Consider the following 21027-nt stretch of genomic DNA (forward strand, 5'->3'; position numbering starts at 1 on the left):
CAGAAATAGTGGGAGCATAGTCCATGGCCATCACTCTAAAAGAATGCACGACTGTTGCCAGTGGACAGAAGGGGACAGAAATATAGATGAGCTCTCAATGAGCTGCAGTATAAAAAGGTCAAGAAACTCACAGAGGGTTAAGATCTAAACAAACATGGAGATGGTTATGAAACAGTTCAGGAGTGCCAAATAAATTAATAAATTAGTTTGGTGAGAAATTAGCTAGATTATGAACAACACTAAATGAACTCAGCAGACTGTATTTAAACACACACACAAATAATAAAAGAGAGGGAGTTGGGGGGCACGGGAGGAGTTGCAGTGGGGATGGGAATGATGTAGACAAGCTGGGCAGAGGTGGCACATGCCTTTACCCAGCACTTGGGAAGCAAGAGCAGGCAAAGTTCTGTAAGTTTGAGGCCAGTCTGACCTACAGAGCAAGTCCAGGACAGCCAAGTCTACAAAAAGAAACCCTGTCTAGGAAAACAAAAAACAAAACAAACAAAAAGATGTAAATACAGACCTCATATAAAAAAAATAAAAAAATTTAAATTTAAGGAAAACAAAAGAGGAAGAAATGAACTAAATTAAGGCTGGTCAGTCAGATTGGAGAAGGATGGTCAAAAAGGGTCTATGCCATGCCACAAGAGGCAGGGCTATGGAAATGCCTAAAGAGATTGTCCCTGTACAATATTGATCCCAAGAAATGCCATCTCTACAGAGTAACATACCCAGCTCACTGTTCAGAAAACTCCAAATACACTACTGGCTCAGCAGCGCGGCAGAGGGTGCCCGACTGAGCATGATACCCATCATTGGCTTTGCTCACCTTTCTCGGAGGAACGTGCAGCAAGCGTCTTTGATGCTCTGCAGCTGCAGGAAGCTTGCCCCCATCAGCAGTGACTGCACATTTTGCTGGTCTATAGCAAGGTTGCCATTGTAAGCAAAGTTGATGAGAGCCTCCAGGGCACTGGAAGGAAGACAAAAAGTACGAGAAGTTCTTCAGAGATGAGGCTTGGCCACAGGTCACTTGGTCCTAACTGGACTCATATGACTACCTGTGGTGGTTAAAATGGCCTCACAGGCTCATATATTTGAATGCTTGGTCTTCAGGGAATAGTACTATTTGAGCGGGTTTAGGAGGCGTGTCCTTGTTGGAGGAACTGTGTCACTGGTGGTGGGCTTTGGGGTTTTAAAAGACCAAGCCAATACCACCAGTGTCTTTCTCTTCCTGCTGTCTGCAGATCTGGATATAGAACTCTCAGCTCCTTCTCCAGGACCATTTCTGCCTGTGTGCTGCCCTGCTTCTGGTCATGATGATAATGGACTAAACCTCTGAAACTAATAAGCCCCAGTTAAATGTTTTCCTTATAAGAGTTGCCATGGTCATGGTGACTAAGACACTACCTGAAGAACAGATGCACCCTGTGCAAAGATTCCTTTAGAGGCTGAGAGTGCTTACTGTGCAATCATGGCACCCACAGAGCAAGTCAGTGTCTCGCAGACGCCTGCTGTTCTGGCTTGTAGGAACCTGATTCCCTCTTCCAGCCTCCACAGGTGCCTATTCCAAGCACACTCTCCTGCACTCACATACAAGTGGTTATACTTAAACAGCCACACACATATACAAGTAATTACAGATGATACACTTTTTTTCGGCACACATTTAGTTTGTATACACATGATCAATCTCATACACATATAAACAATAAAACATGCATAAACAAACATATACCACATGTACATTCATGAGGAAGAAAGACAAAGTCACTTTTCTACAGTATTAGATTATGCTGCACTTGCTACAGTGTTACTTTTATTTTTAGGTTGGGTGTGACTGTTATGTTTCTAAATCACCACCATCACCTACCTAACTTCATACTAATAATCTGATTTGTGCTTTTTTGCTCCTTCCTCTATATTCACATAATAATGAATTGCCTTTTTGTTTTAGAAAAATACTACAAGGTTAACCACACTTCTGCTCTTGCTTTCTCCACCAACTAAAGTTATCTCAGAAAGACATTTAGTATTGACTAATGTGGTTATAGTTCAGTTTTCTCTGCTGCTATTTAATATTTCATGGTAGTGTAATACTTTCACTTATTCAATCATCTTTACTTGATTTTTGTTTACTGTTTTGCCATTATAAACCATGTATCAGCACAAAAAAAAATCTTTTAAAAAAATCCATGTAGGGCTGGAGAGATGGCTCAGAGGTTAAGGGCATTGCCTGCTCTTCCAGAGGTTCTGAGTTCAATTCCCAGCAACCACATGGTGGCTCACAACCATGTGTAATGAGGTTTGGTGCCCTCTTCTGGCCTGCGGGCATACACACAGACAGAATATTGTATACAATTTAAATAAATATTTTTTAAAAAAATCCATGTAGCTGAGTTGAGTGTGGAGCACATGCCTATATTCTAGCACTGTGAGTTTATGGCAGGAGGATCCCAAGTTCAAAGTCCAGCCTAGTCTACAGTGAGACTACATTGGAAAACAAGCAAAATCTATTCTAAGAATATATTTAAATGGAATAACTATTTCAGAGATTCATTCAGTCAGGTGTGGTGTACACATCTTTAACCCCAGCACTTAGGAGTCTGAGGCAGGTCAGTCTGCTTTACATAGTGACACCCCATATCAAAACAAACAAACAAAAACCAAGAACTAAATGTCAATTCACATAAAATTGGACAGATCATAAAATGATTTATTAAGCCCTTTCTCATCTGCTACACGGGCTTTATGCTTATTGTTTTGGGTGACTGCTATGTAGTAACACTAAAACACGCTCTAATTTATTGCCTTTATTAGCAGGCACCATAACTATTATTCTACTGCCATTATAATTTTTAAAAATTATTGTTGTTTGTGGGTAAATTTTAGAAAGAAATTTCTAACTTGTATTTTTGACTGCCCTTTCTCATGGAGAATGAAATCCAAATTCCAGACAGAGAGTGCTGGCCTCTCCATCTCTCTGATCTCTTAACCTTTAACCCTGCCTTATCTCACTGTGTCCCAACACACTAACACACTTTCACCTTTTGCCCTGGCGAGCAAGCAAACCTCCTTTCATTTAACCCTCCCTCAGGTCACTGGCTGAGGCGCTCATCCATCTATGGAGTCGTCCTGTTGCATACTGTACTCTACTGCAGACCTTCATGTGGTCCAGAGCTCAGGTGGGAGCTGGCCCCGGGAAGCACAATGGCAGGGGGTTTAGTACCTTGGGTCCATTCCTTGCATTACAATCTCATCCTGCTTGCACTCCATCATATCATTAGTAAACATAGCATGGAAGTACGGGATGGAGGCTGCTAAGACAATCCGGTGAGCACTGAACTTGTGGTCCCCGATCTGTGGGTCAAAGAAAATACAAAGGTAAATATTGAGAACACAAATAATAGAGCCCAATCTGCCCCTTCCACAGTTTACTCCTCTGTTTATGGCAGTACAATGTCGGCGTCCCAGGCATGACAGACAAGGCTTATAGAGATCTTCAAATATTTAAAGCAATATATTCAGTTATGGTGGAAGAATGCAACCACCACATTTCAATGAGGTGTTGTGGAATATTAGTTTAATTTAACTATGTAAAGATGTGTTGCAGGGGCTGGAGAGATGGCATAGTGGTTAAGAATGCTTACTGCTCTTGCATAAGACCAAAGACTGGGTCTCAGCATCCACATCAGACAGTTCACAACTATCTCTAACTCCAGTGTCAGAAGGATTCAATGCCCTCTAATGACCTCCATGGACACCTGCATCCTCACATACACCACACGTGAGCGCGCACACACACGCGCGCACACACACACACACACAATTTAAGGGGCTATTTTCAGAAGTTAAGAGAACTGGCTGCTCTTCCAGAGGATCCGTGTTTAATTCCCAGCACCCACCTGGCAACTCACAACTGTCTATAGCTCCAGTTCCAGGGGATCCAGCACCCTCACATAGGCATACATACAGGCAAAACACTAATGCACATAAAATAAAAAAAGTTAAAGATATATTTGTTTATGTTGTGGAATATTAGTTTAACCATGTAAAGATACGTTGCATTTGCTTACCTTGCCTGCCTAAGACACCTAAGTTGAAGGCCAATAGCAAAGGAGGAGGTATTGTTAGGATTTCCGATCCTGGAGAATAAGTAAGAGGAAGAATCTAGGCTTGACGGAGTCCAAGGGAGACAGAAGGAGAGAGGAAGATGCCAGGGAGATGCTAGGGTCTGGCCAGCCAGCCAGACACAAAGGAAGCAGTTAAGTAGGACTAACAGAATGAAAGAAAGGCATAAAACCCCAAGAGAAAATGTGGATGAATAGAAATAGGTTAAACTAAGTTAAAAGACCTAGCAGGACAAGCCTAAGCTATGGCTGAGCACCCCTAAATAATAATAAGTTTCCATGTCTTTATCTGGAAGCTGGTTGGCAGCCCAAAGAAAACCCCAACTACATATGGTGTCTAGTGTGGGGCCTGAGAAAGCTAAAAACAAACAACAACAACAACAAAAATGAATGTATCTCTTTTAAGAGGCGTTGTTGTATAGCAGAGCACTTGAACAGCTGCACACTAAGGAGAAACAGAGATTTAAGGAAAAACACCTGCATAGTGCAGGCACCAACTTCCTAGAGCTGGGGCAGTTAAATGCAGCTCCCAGTTAAATGCATCCCCTCGCCCAGGCCCACAGACTTAATGCTTAGCTCTCATAGACCTGAGAAGGGGATGAGCCAAACGGCAGAACTGCACAGCGGAGGGCGTAGTTGCTGCTTAGCAGTGTAAGGTTTGGCTCACATGGTCAGAGAACACTAGAGATGCACAATAAAACAGGTCCAAATTTAAGAGAAAAAAAAAAACCTTTAAACAGGTTGTAGTATACATAGGTGCTTAAGAAAGAGAAGAAAATGGGTACAGACAGTCACAGGGAAAAATAGTTTAAAAATAATTAAGTAAAGTCTTTAAAGAAAGAGTAAACTATTATAAGAAGAATAAGCCACATTAGGATGGAAAATACATAGGGAGTCTGAATCCTATATGGTGCTTTGTAGACTTTGGAGTTTTTGAATGCTGATGAGTGAATGGCAGCTGCTGAGAGGCATGGGATTGTAAAAGGACTGCTGAATTAAACCAGCCTAGATACTTTAAGGATGTCTTAACTTTAAAATGGAATTCATAAAATGTATTTCTTTGGGAAAGAGGTTATGCTTTTGTCTCCACAGGAAGTGAAAGGCTCTGGATTCTTTCAGAATTAATAGAGACCAGATTTGATTGGCAGAGACCCCCGGAAAATCTTCGCTACAGACATAAAGAAATAAACACAGAAAAACTACAAGACAGGTGACATATATGTTAATTCCTTGACATGGGAACATCTCTGAGAATAGATGACACATGGTAAATCTTATTGGTTACAGAATCCTCATGACTTATTATCACATGTCATTCTTTCATATAGCATGGATAGAGGTTTGGTTATAGAGTCCAAACAAACTTATAGTTAACAGATGTCTTTTACCTGCTCAAATATAAAACAAAAAGTCATATTTGGTAGGCTTGTGTATAATGCACTTGTGTATAATAACTTGTGTTAATGCACATACGTGTATTATCTTTGAAAGCTTGTGTTTTCAGAGCAAGAGAACCAGACACCAATAAAAATCAAGTGATCCAGCCTCTCAGAGCGCCTCTGTTGCAGTTTCCTCAGAGTTCTGCATGCAGAACAACATCAAGGCTGCTAGCTGAGGTGGTGCAGCCTCACAGACTATTCCAGACAGGACTTCAGATAAGCCTTGCACTTTCCCAGTACATAGAGACTGAGCAACAAATGTTATAGCTAGTATTCTTCAGAATTGACCATTATCTCAATTTTCTCAGGGTCCCCTGGGGATTCCATCATCCCCAGACAACAGGAAGCAGTCTAGAGAACATAATGCCCACATTCCCAAGAGGTGGGGCGGGTGGTTTTTAGTCATTCCATGGATCAAGGATGATTGTTAGTGGGGATGCAGGAAAATAGGATAAAAAGACAACTCTTCATCTCAAATATTTTACACTGTTATGGATTTTTTTGTATATTGATACAAATGTATGTTATTTTGTATATATGTTTATATTCTTGTTTAAGGTATTGTACCTGTGCAGCTCATTTAAAAATATAACATAAAGTTCTAGTTCTTGAAAGCTATTATTACAAACTGTTTGAGATAATTTTTAAAATGCAGGTTAGTAGTTAGTCTTCTATAGCAATCAAACTTGTAGTCATATTAGGTATGTTTTCAAGGTCAAACATAGATAGATAGATAGATAGATAGATAGATAGATAGATAGATAGATAGATAGATAGATAGATAGATATAGATGGTCTTCAAATGATTCAGAGACCTACAGAATATGGCATTTAAGATGTTTAATAACATAAGGCTTTTCGTGACAGATATTTCTGTTCCTGGTAGCACCAGTTTACTTCAAAAAAGAATGATGGGCACTTCCATATGGAGTTTATTTTCTTTGTGGAAAAGCTAGCTATTTGGACAAGAAACTGCCTTTGTCTTGACTGCTGACAATATGCTGTCCAAACTGAACCAGCAGGACACAAAGAAAAGTTACTGCCAAAATTTGTCCAGACAGGGTAGGACAGTCCTTCAAAATTCCTGCTTCACAGAAAAGTCTGTCAGCTATTCTAGGCCTGTAGGCTGAAGAAGGATGCTCCAATGCTGCAGAGGAGCCTTGGGGTGACTATCCAGGCAGCTAGACGTCTGTCATTTCTTAGTTTTGAAAGTTGCTTGGGGTTGGAGAGATGGCTCAGTAGTTAAGAGCACTGTGTGCTCTTCCAGAGGTCCTGAGTTCAATTCCTAGCAACCACACGGTGACTCCAAACCATCTGTTATGAGATCTGGCACTCTCCTCTGGCGTGTGGTTATACATGGAGGCAGAAAGTTGTATACATAATAAATAAATAAATCTTAAATAAAAAAAGAAAGTTGCTTGCTCTGCATTTTCTGTTTATTCAAGTACTATTTTATCCTTCTTGGATCTTTAATGGGGTTGAAGAATAGGGGGTAACAGTTGTAGTTTTCCTTAGTTATGATGGAAGGTAAATTAGGTACAGAGCTTTGGACTCATCAAGATAGAATAAATAATGGAGTATTTTTCAAATATGCCAAATACAAATGGACTAGACATTGTAAATGTAATTCTTACCTGATAATTGTTCTTATTGTTTATAGTTTTATTGTGTTAGAGTTAAAACCTTTCCTTTTTATTTAGACAAAAGGGAGAAATGTTGTGGAATATTCCTTTACACTGTGTATGTTGCGGGAGATCCTTCCGCTCCTCCAGCCAATAGCCGCTGAGATACCAGCCCATTGGGGTATGGTCTCTCTCCCTTTAAAAAAGCGGCTACTTCCCTCCTCGCTCTCTCTTACTTCCTGCTCCGTTTCCAGCGACTAGACTCCCTTCCTGATTGCGCAGAGGGCTGTTGTCTGGACGGTGATCTGTAAGTTTTTTCTCCTTTAAATAAATAACCATTATATTAATCATAATTCCAAACTAGCGTGGGATTGTTTGTGACTTACGCCTTCGCCTTCATCTGGTACCCAACGTTTGGTTTTAGGACCCCTCCTTCCCCCGCTCGGCTGCCTGCCGCCAGTTTGGCCGTGGCCTGTGCCTTGCGGCCTGTGCCTTATGCGTGGAGCCAGCATTTTAACATAAATCATCACGCAGTGGATTTTCTTGCTGCAGTTCTTTATATTTTCCCTTTAGACACCTCAGATTGACTTCAAGTCCCCAAGCAGCCTATCGTTTGCCTCCCCACGTGGATTTAAACTCCACGGGACCGCATAGTCTCTGCCCGCGTGGTTTGCTCTTTTCTGAGCCGTTTTCAAATCTCCCTTGCAAGCGCAGCTCTTAAGTGGCGTGAACCAGAGCACGCGGTTACTGGTTGCCGAAAGCTGCAACCCCTCGGGACGACTCTGTCATGTGGAGGCATACACGGCTTCCGGGTTACTCTTCTCTACCACTGGATTCTGGGTTTATGGTTCCATGTACGGAATTGATTTAATTACATTTACTTTGTTGAGCAAGTTGCATTTCCCAGTTTTTAACAAATACTAGGTGGACACTGAAACAGGACCCCGTTTTTGTCGCGACTTGGCAACAGCGCCACCTGCTGGATAATAGGTAATATGGCAGTTTTCGTTTCCAACACGAATTTTACTGTTTTGGTTACCAAAACAATGGGTTATATCATGCAAGGTTTATATGACTATGGGGATAACTTAATTTACTGGTTACTAGGTTTCAGTATCCTTTTGCATATTCTATCATTTAGGATCAAACAGTGGCCTCTAGCTGAAGATAAATTACAGACATTGGAACAGCTGGTGCAAGAGCAACTAGATGCTCACCATATTGAAGAATCAACCAGCCCTCGGAATTCTCCTGTGTTTGTTGTAAAAAAGAAATCCGGTAAATGGAGAATGGTGACAGATTTAAGAGCTGTCAACAAGGTAATTCAACCTATGGGCCCACTACAATCTGGAATTCCTTTGCCTTCTCTATTACCAAAAGGATGGCCTCTTACAGTTATTGATTTGAAAGATTGTTTTTTCACTATACCGTTACAAGAAAAGGATAGAGAAAAATTTGCCTTCACAGTGCCTACTTATAATAATTCTCAGCCTAATAGGAGATATCAATGGACTGTCCTCCCACAGGGTATGCTCAATAGTCCTACATTGTGTCAATATTTTGTAAGTAAGCCATTGGAAATAATTCGTAAACAATTCCCCAAGTCCATAATTTATCATTACATGGATGACATCTTGTTATCTGATTCAAATAAAGATACTTTAGAAAGGATGTTTGAAGAAGTAAAGAAAGTCTTGCCTAGGTGGGGATTACAAATTGCCCCTGAAAAGATTCAAAGAGGAAATTCTATTAATTACCTAGGTTGCAGAATAGGGTTAGAGAAAATTAAAACGCAAAAGGCACAAATTAGGAGAGACCGGTTAAAGACTCTTAATGACTTCCAAAGATTGTTAGGAGACATTTCCAGTCTACGACCAGCTGTTGGGATAACACCTGATCTAATAGTTCATTTAAACAAAACCTTAGATGGTGATAGATTTGAATAGTCCAAGAAAACTGACAGCTGAAGCAGAAAAGGAACTGACAATTATTGAGGAAAAATTACAGGAGGCACATGTGGATAGGGTAAACCCAAATCTTAGCTGCATCCTAGTCATATTGCCTTCCAGAATTTCTCCTACAGGGATTCTAATGCAGAGGGAAGATATTATTTTAGAGTGGATATTTATACCTAATAAACCAAGTAAAAAATTAAAAACGTATGTGGAAAAAGTCTCTGAATTAATTATAAAAGTTAAGCTGAGACTTCGTCAACTAGCAGGTATAGACCCAGCAGAAATTATAGTGCCTTTTACTACTGAATAAATAAAAAAGTTATGGGAAGACAACGAACCATGGCAAAGAGCCTGTGCTAATTTTTTGGGAGAAATTAATAGCAACTATCCCAAAAGTGGTAGACTTAACCTCATAAAGAGAACTTCTTGGATTCTTCCTAAAATTGTACGTGATGCTCCAATAACTGGAGCCCGTACGTTCTATACTGATGCAAATAAATCAGGGAAAGCAGGTTATAAGTCAGATGAATTGAGTAAGGTGGAACCAAGCCCTTATAATTCTGTCCAGAAGGCAGAATTATATGCCATTCTTATGGTGCTAAGGGATTTTAAAGAACCTCTTAATATAGTTACAGATTCACAATATACAGAAAGAATTATCTTGCATAATGAAACCGCTGAATTTATACCAGATGACACAGAGTTGACTTCATTGTTTATCCAGGTACAAGACATAATCAGGAACAGGCTTTGTCAGATGTACATAACACACATCCGGTTCCATACAGGTCAGCCTGGTCCTCTAGCACAAGGCAACGCTGAGATTGGTCAATTATTGATTGGAAGCATGTTGCAGGCCTCAGAATTTCCTAAGAAGCATCATGTCAATAGTAAAGGCCTAAAGAAAGAATTTTCCATTACATGGCAACAAGCTAACGACATTATAAAGAGATGTCCTACTTGTTCTTTCTATAATCAAATACCGTTGCCTGCAGGGAGTAACCCAAAGGGCACTAAGAGAAATGAAATCTGGCAGATGGATGTGTTCCACTTTATGGAATTTGGTAAATTAAAATATGTACACCACACCATAGACACGTATTCAGGTTTTCAATGGGCTACTGCCCTGAGCTCAGAAAAGGCTGATTCAGTAATCACACATCTATTGGAAGTTATGGCCATCATGGGAATACTTGCACAAATAAAGACAGACAATGGTCCAGCATATGTATCTAAGAAAATGAAATGCTTTTTTCCTTATTATAATATAAAACACATTACAGGTATACCACATAATCCCACAGGTCAGGCAGTTATAGAAAGATCAAATTGTACTATAAAGGATATGCTGAACAAACAGAAAGGGACCGAAAATACCCCCAGAAATAGATTACATAATGCTTTATTGACCTTGAATTTTCTTAACGCTAATGAGAAAGGAACGACAGCAGCAGAAAGACATTGGATAATGGAAAAGTCTGCTGAACTAAATCAACCGATTTATTTCAAAGATGTGCTGACCTCTCAATGGAAGCCAGGAGATGTGCTACGTTGGGGAAGGGGTTTTGCTCTTGTTTCCACAGGAGAAGAAAAATTGTGGATACCATCAAAATTAAAGGTTCGATTTGAAGAGGAAAAACCTCTTGGAAAGGAGAAATGACAACTCATCCACAATGATGATATTCATACAGGTGGTAAGAAAAACTTATAGAATGGGGGCAGGGTTCTGTTCTTATCTCCACAGGAAAACACTCATCTTTGAAAAATTCAAGAGACCCTGGATGTTTGGATACTGACAGATGGAAAAACACCTGCCCAATAGGAACTATCAAGAAAACTGAATAGGTTGTGTAAGTAAAATATATTAAACCATATTTCTAAATTTATAGAGCTGGTTTTGAAGTTGGACTCTGGCTCAGTCCCTCTCCAATTTCAAGCCTGTTGGTAAGAGAAAAACCCAGAGTTTCTGGAGTTTCTGTCTCATGTCAAGAGCCATGATAGGGGACAGAAAGAAATATGAGTTTAGAAAACATCTTTGCTTTTCTCCATATCTATCATACTTTTCATTGAATATATCTATCATGCCTTTCATTGAATATATATATATATATATATATATATATATATGTCTATATGATTAATGTTTAAGTTTTTCACAATGAACAATGAGTTTTTCCTGAAGTGACATTTGAAGTTTCCAGGAAGAAGATGGGGCCCCACAACAACAACTCCACCTGGTTGATATGACGTCATGATACTGATAGCGCTACTACAAGACCTGTTTTGGGTACCAGCTGCACAAGACAGTTCCAACTTGGTTAGCTGAAATGGTGCACATCTTATACAACATTCTGGCCAGACCTGCACAAAATATTCAGAGACTATTTGCAATTTTAAAAGACACTGATGTTGAAATTTAACCATCATTTTTCTTTCACAGGATCCCCCAGAAAGAACATTGTCCCCATGACAGCTGGAAGTAACTCTAGAGGACGATGTCCCCTCTCCCAGTAAAGTTTGCCCTTGGGTTTAGGGATATCATTTAGGGGTTGATTATAATTGGTATTCGGTTGAGGGTTGGGGAAGGAATTTTATAAGCCCAGGGATCATTTGAAAAAAAAAAAAAAAAGAGGGATAATGGGATGATGGGATAATAGATTGGTACTTGTTGGTACTTGTGAGTTATTGTTTTGAGACAAATATATTGGTATCGATTCTTATATATTGATACAAAGTGAAATTATATTGATTATTGTATGCATGCATGTTTCTAACTCTGTTTAAAAACATTTTTTATGTATTGACATATATTGTATTGATATATATATATTGTATATATTTACCATATTGCAGTATACATTTCTACCTCTGATTAAGATACTTACATATTGTTTGTGTATTGATATATATTTACCATACTGCAATGTATATTTGTACATTGTTTATATTTGGAGGTCATTGTCCTCATTTGTTTCACAGTCGTTTATTGTCTTAGTCTTTAAGTTAGATAGGTATTGAGAATTATATAGATCAATACTATTCTAAGTTTGTCATTTATAATTAGACTAATCAGGTTCTTTAGATACATAGAGATTATACTCAGTATAGATAGATAATCTTCAACTTCTTCAAAGAGCTGTAGAAAATAGCCTTTAATCTAACTCAGAGTTTTGTGGTAGTGAGACACAATTGCTCCTGGCAACACCGCTCTATTCCCGAGAGAATGTTGAGCACCAAAGACACTCCACCTGGAGCCTTTCTTCTTGGCTGAACTGGCCTTTGGGCAAAGAAATGCACATACCTCAACTACTGACAGAGATACAGAGTATCTGTGAATGGAAAAAACAGGACTGTCATATCCTGCCAAGACAGGGTAAGATAGTTTTGACAAGTTTCTTGCCTTTGAAAATGGTATGTCAGTTATGTTAGGCCTTAGCCAAAGTTGGTTGCTTCAACGCTGCAAACGTGACCTTGGGTGATTGCCCAGGTAGCTAGTTGTCTCTGTGATTTGTTGCATGTTTTGAAAGTTGTTTGATTGCACTTCCTAATTACTCAGGTAACATTATTTCCCTTCTCAGATCTTCGATGGGGTTGAAGACTATATAAATGTAGTTACTTTCCACTCATGACTTGGCCAAGCTATTTATTATACAAGACCTAAGCTAGTTAGAATAGGATATTTGTACTTATTGTATATAATTTCACAGTAGGTTTTTTTTTTTTTTTTTTTTTGGTTTTTCGAGACAGGGTTTCTCTGTGGCTTTGGAGCCTGTCCTGGAACTAGCTCTTGTAGACCAGGCTGGTCTCGAACTCACAGAGATCCACCTGCCTCTGCCTCCCGAGTGCTGGGATTAAAGGCGTGCGCCACCACCGCTCGGCCACAGTAGGTTTAGAACTCTCTTACTTAAACAAAAGGGGGAGGCTGTTGTCTGGGACGGTGATCTGTAAGTTTTTTTCCCCTTTAAATAAATAACCATTATATTAATCATAATTCCAAACTAGCATGGGATTGTTTGTGACTTACGCCTTCGCCTTCATGTGTATACATATTTCACTGTTTGGTTTAATAAAAAGCTAAATGATCAATAGCTAGGCATGATTTTTAGAACAGAAAGAATATTGTGAAGGAGAAGAAGGGCAGAGACACAGGAAGACGCCAAAATTGAGAGGAAGCAGCATGGGCAGTGCAGAGCAAAGGTGATAAAGCCGTGAGACAGAAAGTAAATGAACAGAAATGGGTTAATTTAAGTTATAAGAGCTAGTTAGAAGCAAGCCTAAGCTATTGGTCAAGCTTTCATAATTAATAAGTCTCCATGTGGCTATTTGGGAACTGGCTGGTGGTTCTAGTCTCAATCACATTACCAAATACACACATACATGAATGAACACATAAATGAGAAGCCATAGAGGCAGATTAAACTTCAAAACTAAGCTAGAAAGAGGGTAAATATAAGATGTTTTAGGTAAAACAGTATATCGTGGTAGATAAAAATAGTTGGGCATGATGACACAACCTTTAATCCTACCACTTGAGGTAGAGACAGGTGGATTACCAGGTTTAAGGCTGGCTTGGTCTATATACCAAGTTCCAGCCCAGTCAAGGCTACATAGTAAGGCCCTATCTGGAAAAAGAACAAACAAACAAATACACACTCTGGAGACAAACTATCAGGTTCAAATCAAGGTTCCATCTACCTACATCTGTGTGCCTTAATTATCCATTTGTAAAATAGGGAAAACAGTACCTCTCTCAGGGGTTGTGAGGATTCAATTCAATTAGTTAACATCTGCAAAACAGTTAAAACCATACACAACAATCCTTGATAGATAAATTAAAAGGATATTTTATGGGCATTATTTTATGACTTTCATGGAGAACCTGCCAAATGGTGTGCTGAGGGTCAGATCTGCCCCACCTCCTGTTCCAGTGTATGGCCTATGAGCAAAGAACAGTTTTTACACTTTTACATGGTGAGGTGTAAAAGCTAAAAGAAGACTAACATTTCCAGATGCTAAGGTCTGGTCAGGAAGCATCGCCCACGGCTCACGTGCTGAAGGCTTGGTCTCAAGCTGATGGTGCTCTCTGAGGAGGTTCTGGAAATTGCGATGAGGCCTAACTGGAGGAAGTGTGTACAGGAGTGTGCTCCCAGGGGTCTTGGTTGCCCCTTCCTCCTCCATTTTCTGCTTCCTGTATACCCTGAGGTGAGCAGCTCTGCTCTGACACACCCTCCCTACCATGAAGGCCTGAAACCGTGAAGGGAATAAACCCAGCCTCCCTAGCTGCTCTGCCAGTTGTTTCCTCACACACTGGACGCCGAAGTGGAAAGACACTCAAATTTCAGCATCACACACTGCCCATACTATGCTCATACTTTGTTTCTTTTCCGTGTGGTGCTGTGTGTTGTGTCCTGTGTACTGTGTGCTGTGTCCCGTGTGGTGCTGTGTGTGCTGTGTGTGCTGTGTCCTGTGTGTTGTGTCCTGTGTCCTGTGTACTGTGTGTTGTGTCCCGTGTGGTGCTGTGTGTGCTGTGTCCCGTGTGGTGCTGTGTGTGCTGTGTACTGTGTGTTGTGCACTGTATGGTGCTGTGTGTGTTGTGTGCTGTGTCCTGTGTCCTGTGTGTGTTGTGTGCTGTGTCCTGTGTGCTGTGTGTGTTGTGTGTGCTGTGTCCTGTGTGCTGTGTCCTGTATGCTGTGTGTCCTGTGTCCTGTGTGTCCTGTGTGCTGTGTCCCGTGTGGTACTGTGTGTGTTGTATACTGTGTCCTGTGTGTGTTGTGTCCTGTGTGCTGTGGTCTCGTACACACTAAGCAGGTACCCTGCGCAGGGGCAAAGTTCAGTAACTCTGAGTGACCAATGGCCTACAAAGCCAAAAATAGTTACTATCTGCCCTTCTACAGAAAGCATTTGCTCTAGAGTCCCGAGAAGGAAGTGAACACATCCTCCAGAAAGGAGGAAGTGGTGATTCTTATTTAAGATCCCACACACACCCTGGGAATTCCTCCCCTAGGACCTTTAAGCTGCTGTTTTCCTCACTTTCCCTTAGTAAATCTGTATGTGCTCCACTAAAAACAAATATCCCTAACCTCATCACTCCTGACCTCCTGCTGGTGCTCATGGGCTCTCTTAGCTAAATCAGCAAAAATAACCTGTGGTCTGTAGAATTCAACACTGATTCTACACAAAATGCCTGCTTTTTTGTAGATGCAAATAAGCTGAGCCTGAAATAAAGGCCTTAACACTGGGACGTGTGCCCTTCGTTAAACAGTCTCCGGTAGTCCCAGTTGACCTTGAACTTGCAGTGTAACTAAGGCTAACCACAGACTTCTGAGTTTCCTGTTTTGGTCTCCCAAATGCTAGGATTATAGGTTTTACCACCATGCCTTTGCCTTTTGAGACAGGGTCTTGCTATAGCCCTAGCTGGCCCTACAACTCACCAAATAACTCAGGCTGCCTTCAGCTCACAGTAATTCTCCTGACTCAGTCTCCCAAGTGATAGGATTATAGGCATATGTCACCATACTCAGTTCAATATTACATTCAAAAAAAAAAAAAAAAAACCTCTAATTATACTTTATGTATGAGTGTTCTGCATGTACACTTGTATGCCAGAAGAGGGCACCAGATTTCATTATAGATGGGAATCGAACTTGGCCCCTACAGTTTTTTTTTAATGTGTGTGTGTGTGTGCCAGGCGGTGGTGGCGCACGCCTTTAATCCCAGCACTTGGGAGGCAGAGGCAGGCGGATCTCTGTGAGTTCGAGACCAGCCTGGTCTACAAGAGCTAGTTCCAGGACAGGCTCCAAAGCCACAGAGAAACCCTGTCTCGAAAAATCAAAAATAATAAATGCAGATGCCCACAAAGGCTAGAAGTATTGTGTTTCCATGGAGCTAGAGTTACCTCATGAGGATGTGGGAACTGAACTGGGGCACCCCTCAAGAACAGTACCTGTTCAACCTCTGCAAGAACAGTGCCCGTTCAACCTCGGAGCCACCTCTCTAGTCCTATTCAGTGCTTCTTTTTCTTGAGTCTGAATGTGTGGGGCGGGCAAGCAGGTAAGACATTCAGACCCATTTCTATCTTGTAATTTCTGCCCCATCCCTGCAGTGCTGAGGACTGAACCCAGGAAAATGAAACCTACTTTTGTTCTTCTTCTTGTGTTGTACTGGGAATTGAACCTATGGGCTTGCACACACTAAGAAGGCGGTCTCTATAACTGAGCTACCTCTCCAGCCCTCTTGCAATCTTGAAGCAGCACAGTTTCTTGGGGAAGCCTAAAGTTTTGCTCTTAAAACTTCAAAATGGAAGTTGGAGAGGTGGTTATGTGGTTAAGAGCACATACTGCTCTTACGAAGGACCCAATTTTGGTTCCCAATACACACATCAGGTGAATTCACAACTATCTGTATTCCAGTTTCTAGGGATCTGAGGACCTACCTCTTCCAGCCTGAGTTCTACCTACACTGATGACTTAAAAAAAAAATCTAAAAAATGAAACTTTAAACTGATCTGATGAGAGGCCACCTACACTATTGAAAGGTCAGCTGTTGTGTGTAGTCTATTGGTTAAAATGTTAATTACATTAACAGTATTTTCACAGCAGCGGCGTACGGCCGAACAACTGGGCACTATAGTCTACTGGCACAAAGTGATACATCAAAGTACTCATCAACACACATGCCAATGCTCATCTAAGCACAGCTACTTTGGAAAAGAAGTTGGCAATTTCTTCTACACAGTTACCATATAACACAGCTATTGTACTCTTGGACATGTATAGAAAGAGAAGAGAGAAAGAGAGCAAACTATACTTATGCATAATCTTTTATGTAAGGTCCACGGCTTCATTTGGATTAGTCAAAAATGAAAATATCCTTAAGTAAGTAAATGATTAAACAAATTATCGTATGCTACTCAGAAATATGAAGAAAGAAAATCTGTCAGCACAATCAACTTGGGCGGACTTCCAAGGCATTGTGCCGTGTGAAGAAAGCTATCCTTAAAGTGCCACACCTGCTGTGACTCCACTCACGATGCTGTTCAGTGAAAGATGAAGAATAACCGGAGCTGGCTGTGGTGGGCACCACCTGTACCTGTAGTGAGGATGAGGCAGGAGAATTACCTGGGCCCAACAGGTAAAGACCAACCTGAGCAACAATGAAACAAAAAGAAGGGCATCTGGAGAGACGGCCAAGTGGTTAAGGACACTTGCTGCTCTCTGGAGGACCCAAGCTTGGTTCCCAGCACCCATGTTAGGTGACTCACAGCCACCTGTAACTCCAACAAGGGGATCCCAGCCATCAGACTCGGGCGGCCAGGCTTCTCACCTTCTGAGCCAACGAGACAATCTAGAAGTTTCTGGATGAGTACAGTCAATATGTAATTGTGTCTGCTCATATCAATTCCTATCATAACCTACCCTATCTGCTTTACTCAATTCTATCCACCTCCATAACTCTCCTTTAAGCTGCTGGAAATTCCCCAAAATGTCTCTGTCTCCTCTGCCTGGATCTTTACCTCACAGTTTTCTCCCTGGTGGATTACTCTGCAGCTTTAGACTCAGCTCAAATGCTCTGAGGCTGCCCATGACCTCTAGGCCGTCAGTGCTCTTCTTTGCATGGCAGTGGCACGAGCCTCCGCACACGCTGTATTACCCCTTATGAGTGTCCCTCCACCTCCACCTGGCTCAATGCTCTTCCCGCACAGGAAGGGTTGTATCCAGCCCACAACATGTGGTTCATATATAAGTGTACCTAATGAATCCTAAAGCTTGTTTCATAAAAAGCCCTACATCTGAGACAGGTAATAGAATTGTCAATAAATTATCTTTTTAACTCTGACTCCAGAATGGTGAGATCTCACTGAAGTGGGAGGTAAAGGTGGTACAGCTTAGAGAGTGCCACTCTCCATCGTCATCTGAAACCAGCTGGCACGGCAAGGGTCAGGCTGGGGCAGCTTGACTTCAAGGCTACAGTGCACTCAGTCCTGAGGAAATAAACGAGCTACACTAGCTACTTTGTTCAGAGGGGCTTCTTACAGGCTAGTGTGTAAGAAACTGTCAAGGAAGAAGGGACGGTCCTTTCTCTTCAGTGTTGGTGATCTGCTCACCAGCCCAGAACACTGACAGAGGAACAAAGCCCAGCTCATCATAAGGAAAAATGAGACCAGTCCTCAGAAACTCATAGGTCTGGGAAACTGATGGCAAGTGTTTTCGAATACACTAGGTTCAGCCTGAGGTTTTAGCAGTGTTTCAAAGTACATTCCACCAAAGTGGGGAGGGTCATGGAGGCACACACCTTTAATACCGGCAGGTGGACCTCTTGAGTTTGAGGCCAGTCTGGACTACAGGCCGAGTTCCAAGATGGCCAGAGCAACACAAAAAAACTCTGTTTTGCAAAATAAAAAACTAAAAGAAAGCAGGAACATTCTGAACTATTGATGAAGCTTTAGTCTTTCTCTTTATGGACCCCACTGTGTAGAAACTCGGGAAGGCAGGGAGAAAGAGGTTGGCCAGTTGACCATGACATGTGAGACTATACTCCCACATAAAGAACTGGTTAAAACATTTAAGCATAGCCCCAGCCCTTCTGAAGCCTCCCATGAGATCTCACCACCCATACTGAACAGGATAGAATGAGAGGAGAGGGAGGGAGAGGAGGGCAGAATCCTTAGGAATCACTACATCTGACCAGACCAAGATCACGTGATCAGAAGCTATTTCTTACCACCTCAGAGTCCCATCATGAGAATTCAAGTTCCCATTCTACATCCCTCTCACCTTGTACCTTGCTCCACTAAAACCTGATGTCACTTTCACATCTATGCCTTCGCACAGCCTCTCTCTCCCTCAGCCCAGAACACCTCTTCCCATCTTATCTAAGGTCTACTGATCCTTCAATTACCAATCACATACCATTCTTTTCCATGAAACAGGCACAAATGTCCATATTCTAAGTGCCACCCTTGTGTTTCCTCTAGGCTGCTGGTTACATCTTCCCAGTCATGTATTTATCACTCTAAGGTGGCCTCATTCGGTGCACGCTGCCCCTTGCACAGCTAACCAAGCACCACACACAAGCGAGGGTACTTGGATAGTGTGCTGACTGAGGCACATCATAAACAGAACACCTCGGCCCTGCGGGGTAATCCAGCAAAGACTTCTGAGCATGGCAAACATTCAAAGAAAGACAGGAGGTAAGAGAGGTTCAGATGCTTGCAGAGCTCACCCTCTAGAGGAGAAGAGCAAACACACCTACACACCTACAGTTAAGAGAGCAGGAGCAAGCCGGATGGTGGTGGTGCACACCTTTAATCCCAGCACTCGGGAGGCAGATGCAGGTGGATCTCTGTGAGTTCGAGGCCAGCCTGATCTACAAGAGCTAGTTCCAGGACAGGCTCTAAAGCTACAGAGAAACCCTGTCTTGAAAAACAAAAAACAAAACAAAAAAAAAGGACAGCAGGAGCAGAGTGCCAGGGCTTTCTGTGCACCGCATGAGAGCATCACTAGATCAGTTCAGGAGGCTTGAGCTGGCCTGAAAATTCTGCATTTCAAACAGGCTCCTAAGCAATGCTGATGCTGTTGGTCTAACGACAACAGTGGAAAGTTGCCTTCTACTGAAGGGACACTAGAGGAGGACGTGATTAGCTACACCAGCTTTACTAACCACCCAGTATGTTAGGACGGGGCAAAAGGAAAAGGAAAACATGGGTCATTTCCAAACTGAAACACACGGTTGGCAGGGAGAAGGGCGTGTGAACCTGTGACCACAAGAGAACATTAAACAGAAATGCAGAGTCCTCTAGGACCCCAATGGCTGTACACACACAACACCTGAGAGGTGGTGGCAGGATCCTGAGTTCAAGGTCATCTGTGACACAGACAGTTTGAGACCTTGCTTCAGAGGGAAACATGTAAAGTGCTGCTCAGCAGAGTGGGGAAGGCTTGGTGCTTTCTTTCTCCTGGAGAAAAGATGAAAGGGGCCCTGAGGCGTGGACATGACCCTGCCCAACAGATGTGTCTGGAAATTTCAGAGCAGGAAGCACAGACCACAGACAGCCAATTACTTACTGCAGGAGACTGTGGGCCACTAGGGGAGAGGAGCAAGAGGGGCGAGTGGAAAGCCTCTGAGGACTGAAAACACAGCTGGCAGCTCTAGAAGCCTTGGCTGGGGCGGCCTGTCAGCACCACAAGTCCATAAGCGCCTTCTGCCTGCTGGAGTCAGCAGGGGCAGAGAAGGATTTCTGTGAGCTGCTTAGAGTAGTCAGTCATTTCTACCAGCAGCCCTCTCCTAAACCCTCCTGAACACTGGCCACCACCTGCTCCTTCTGCATTTCCCACTACCTCTTCCCAGTGTGGAAACTTACAAGTTAGTCTAAAAAGTAAACAAAACAACAACAGCAGCAAGACAGGATTTACCCAAAATAAGGCAGAGGTACCTTGGAAGAGCTAACTGCGCAGAGTTCTGCTCCACCCCTGCTCCCCCGACAAGCATGCCAGAGAGAAGACTTCCCTGGGGGTATGGGGATGACTCAGGGGTGAAGAGCTTGTGGCACAGCACAAGGACCTGAGTTCAGATTCCCAGAACCACAGAAAACTCAGGGTGAAGTGGCACATGTCTGGAATCTCAGCCCTGGGGAGGCAGGACCGGAGGATCCCTGGAGCCCACCCAGCTGCCAGCTCTAGTACAGTGAGGGTGAGCGCAAAACAACTGAGAAAGATGCTTACTGCTGACTTCTGACCTTCGTTATGTATGCACACACGCAGGAGCACACACAAATACAACCATACATACACATGAATGAAATGAAGTAAATTAAAAACATAAAAGATTGCCTTCAAGAATTAGCTGTTCTTGCTCTGGTTCTTACCGCCATCTCCCCGAACAAAAG

The 21027-nt window shown here is 42.1% G+C and overlaps 1 protein-coding gene across 2 annotated transcripts in view; it reads right to left on the reverse strand.

The window, feature by feature from the left end:
• Klhl18 (kelch like family member 18) overlaps positions 1 to 21027 on the reverse strand; it is a 74510-nt gene that overhangs the window by 35796 nt on the left and 17687 nt on the right. For both annotated transcript variants that reach the window (XM_057767225.1, XM_057767224.1), the window contains exons 2-3: positions 3227 to 3357; positions 830 to 970 (exon numbers count right to left, since the gene is read on the reverse strand). In XM_057767225.1, coding sequence (XP_057623208.1) covers positions 830 to 970; positions 3227 to 3357 — 272 coding nt within the window. The remainder of the gene's footprint in view (positions 1 to 829; positions 971 to 3226; positions 3358 to 21027) is intronic.

Source organism: Chionomys nivalis, chromosome 4, assembly GCF_950005125.1.
Source record: "Chionomys nivalis chromosome 4, mChiNiv1.1, whole genome shotgun sequence".
NCBI lineage: Eukaryota > Metazoa > Chordata > Mammalia > Rodentia > Cricetidae > Chionomys > Chionomys nivalis.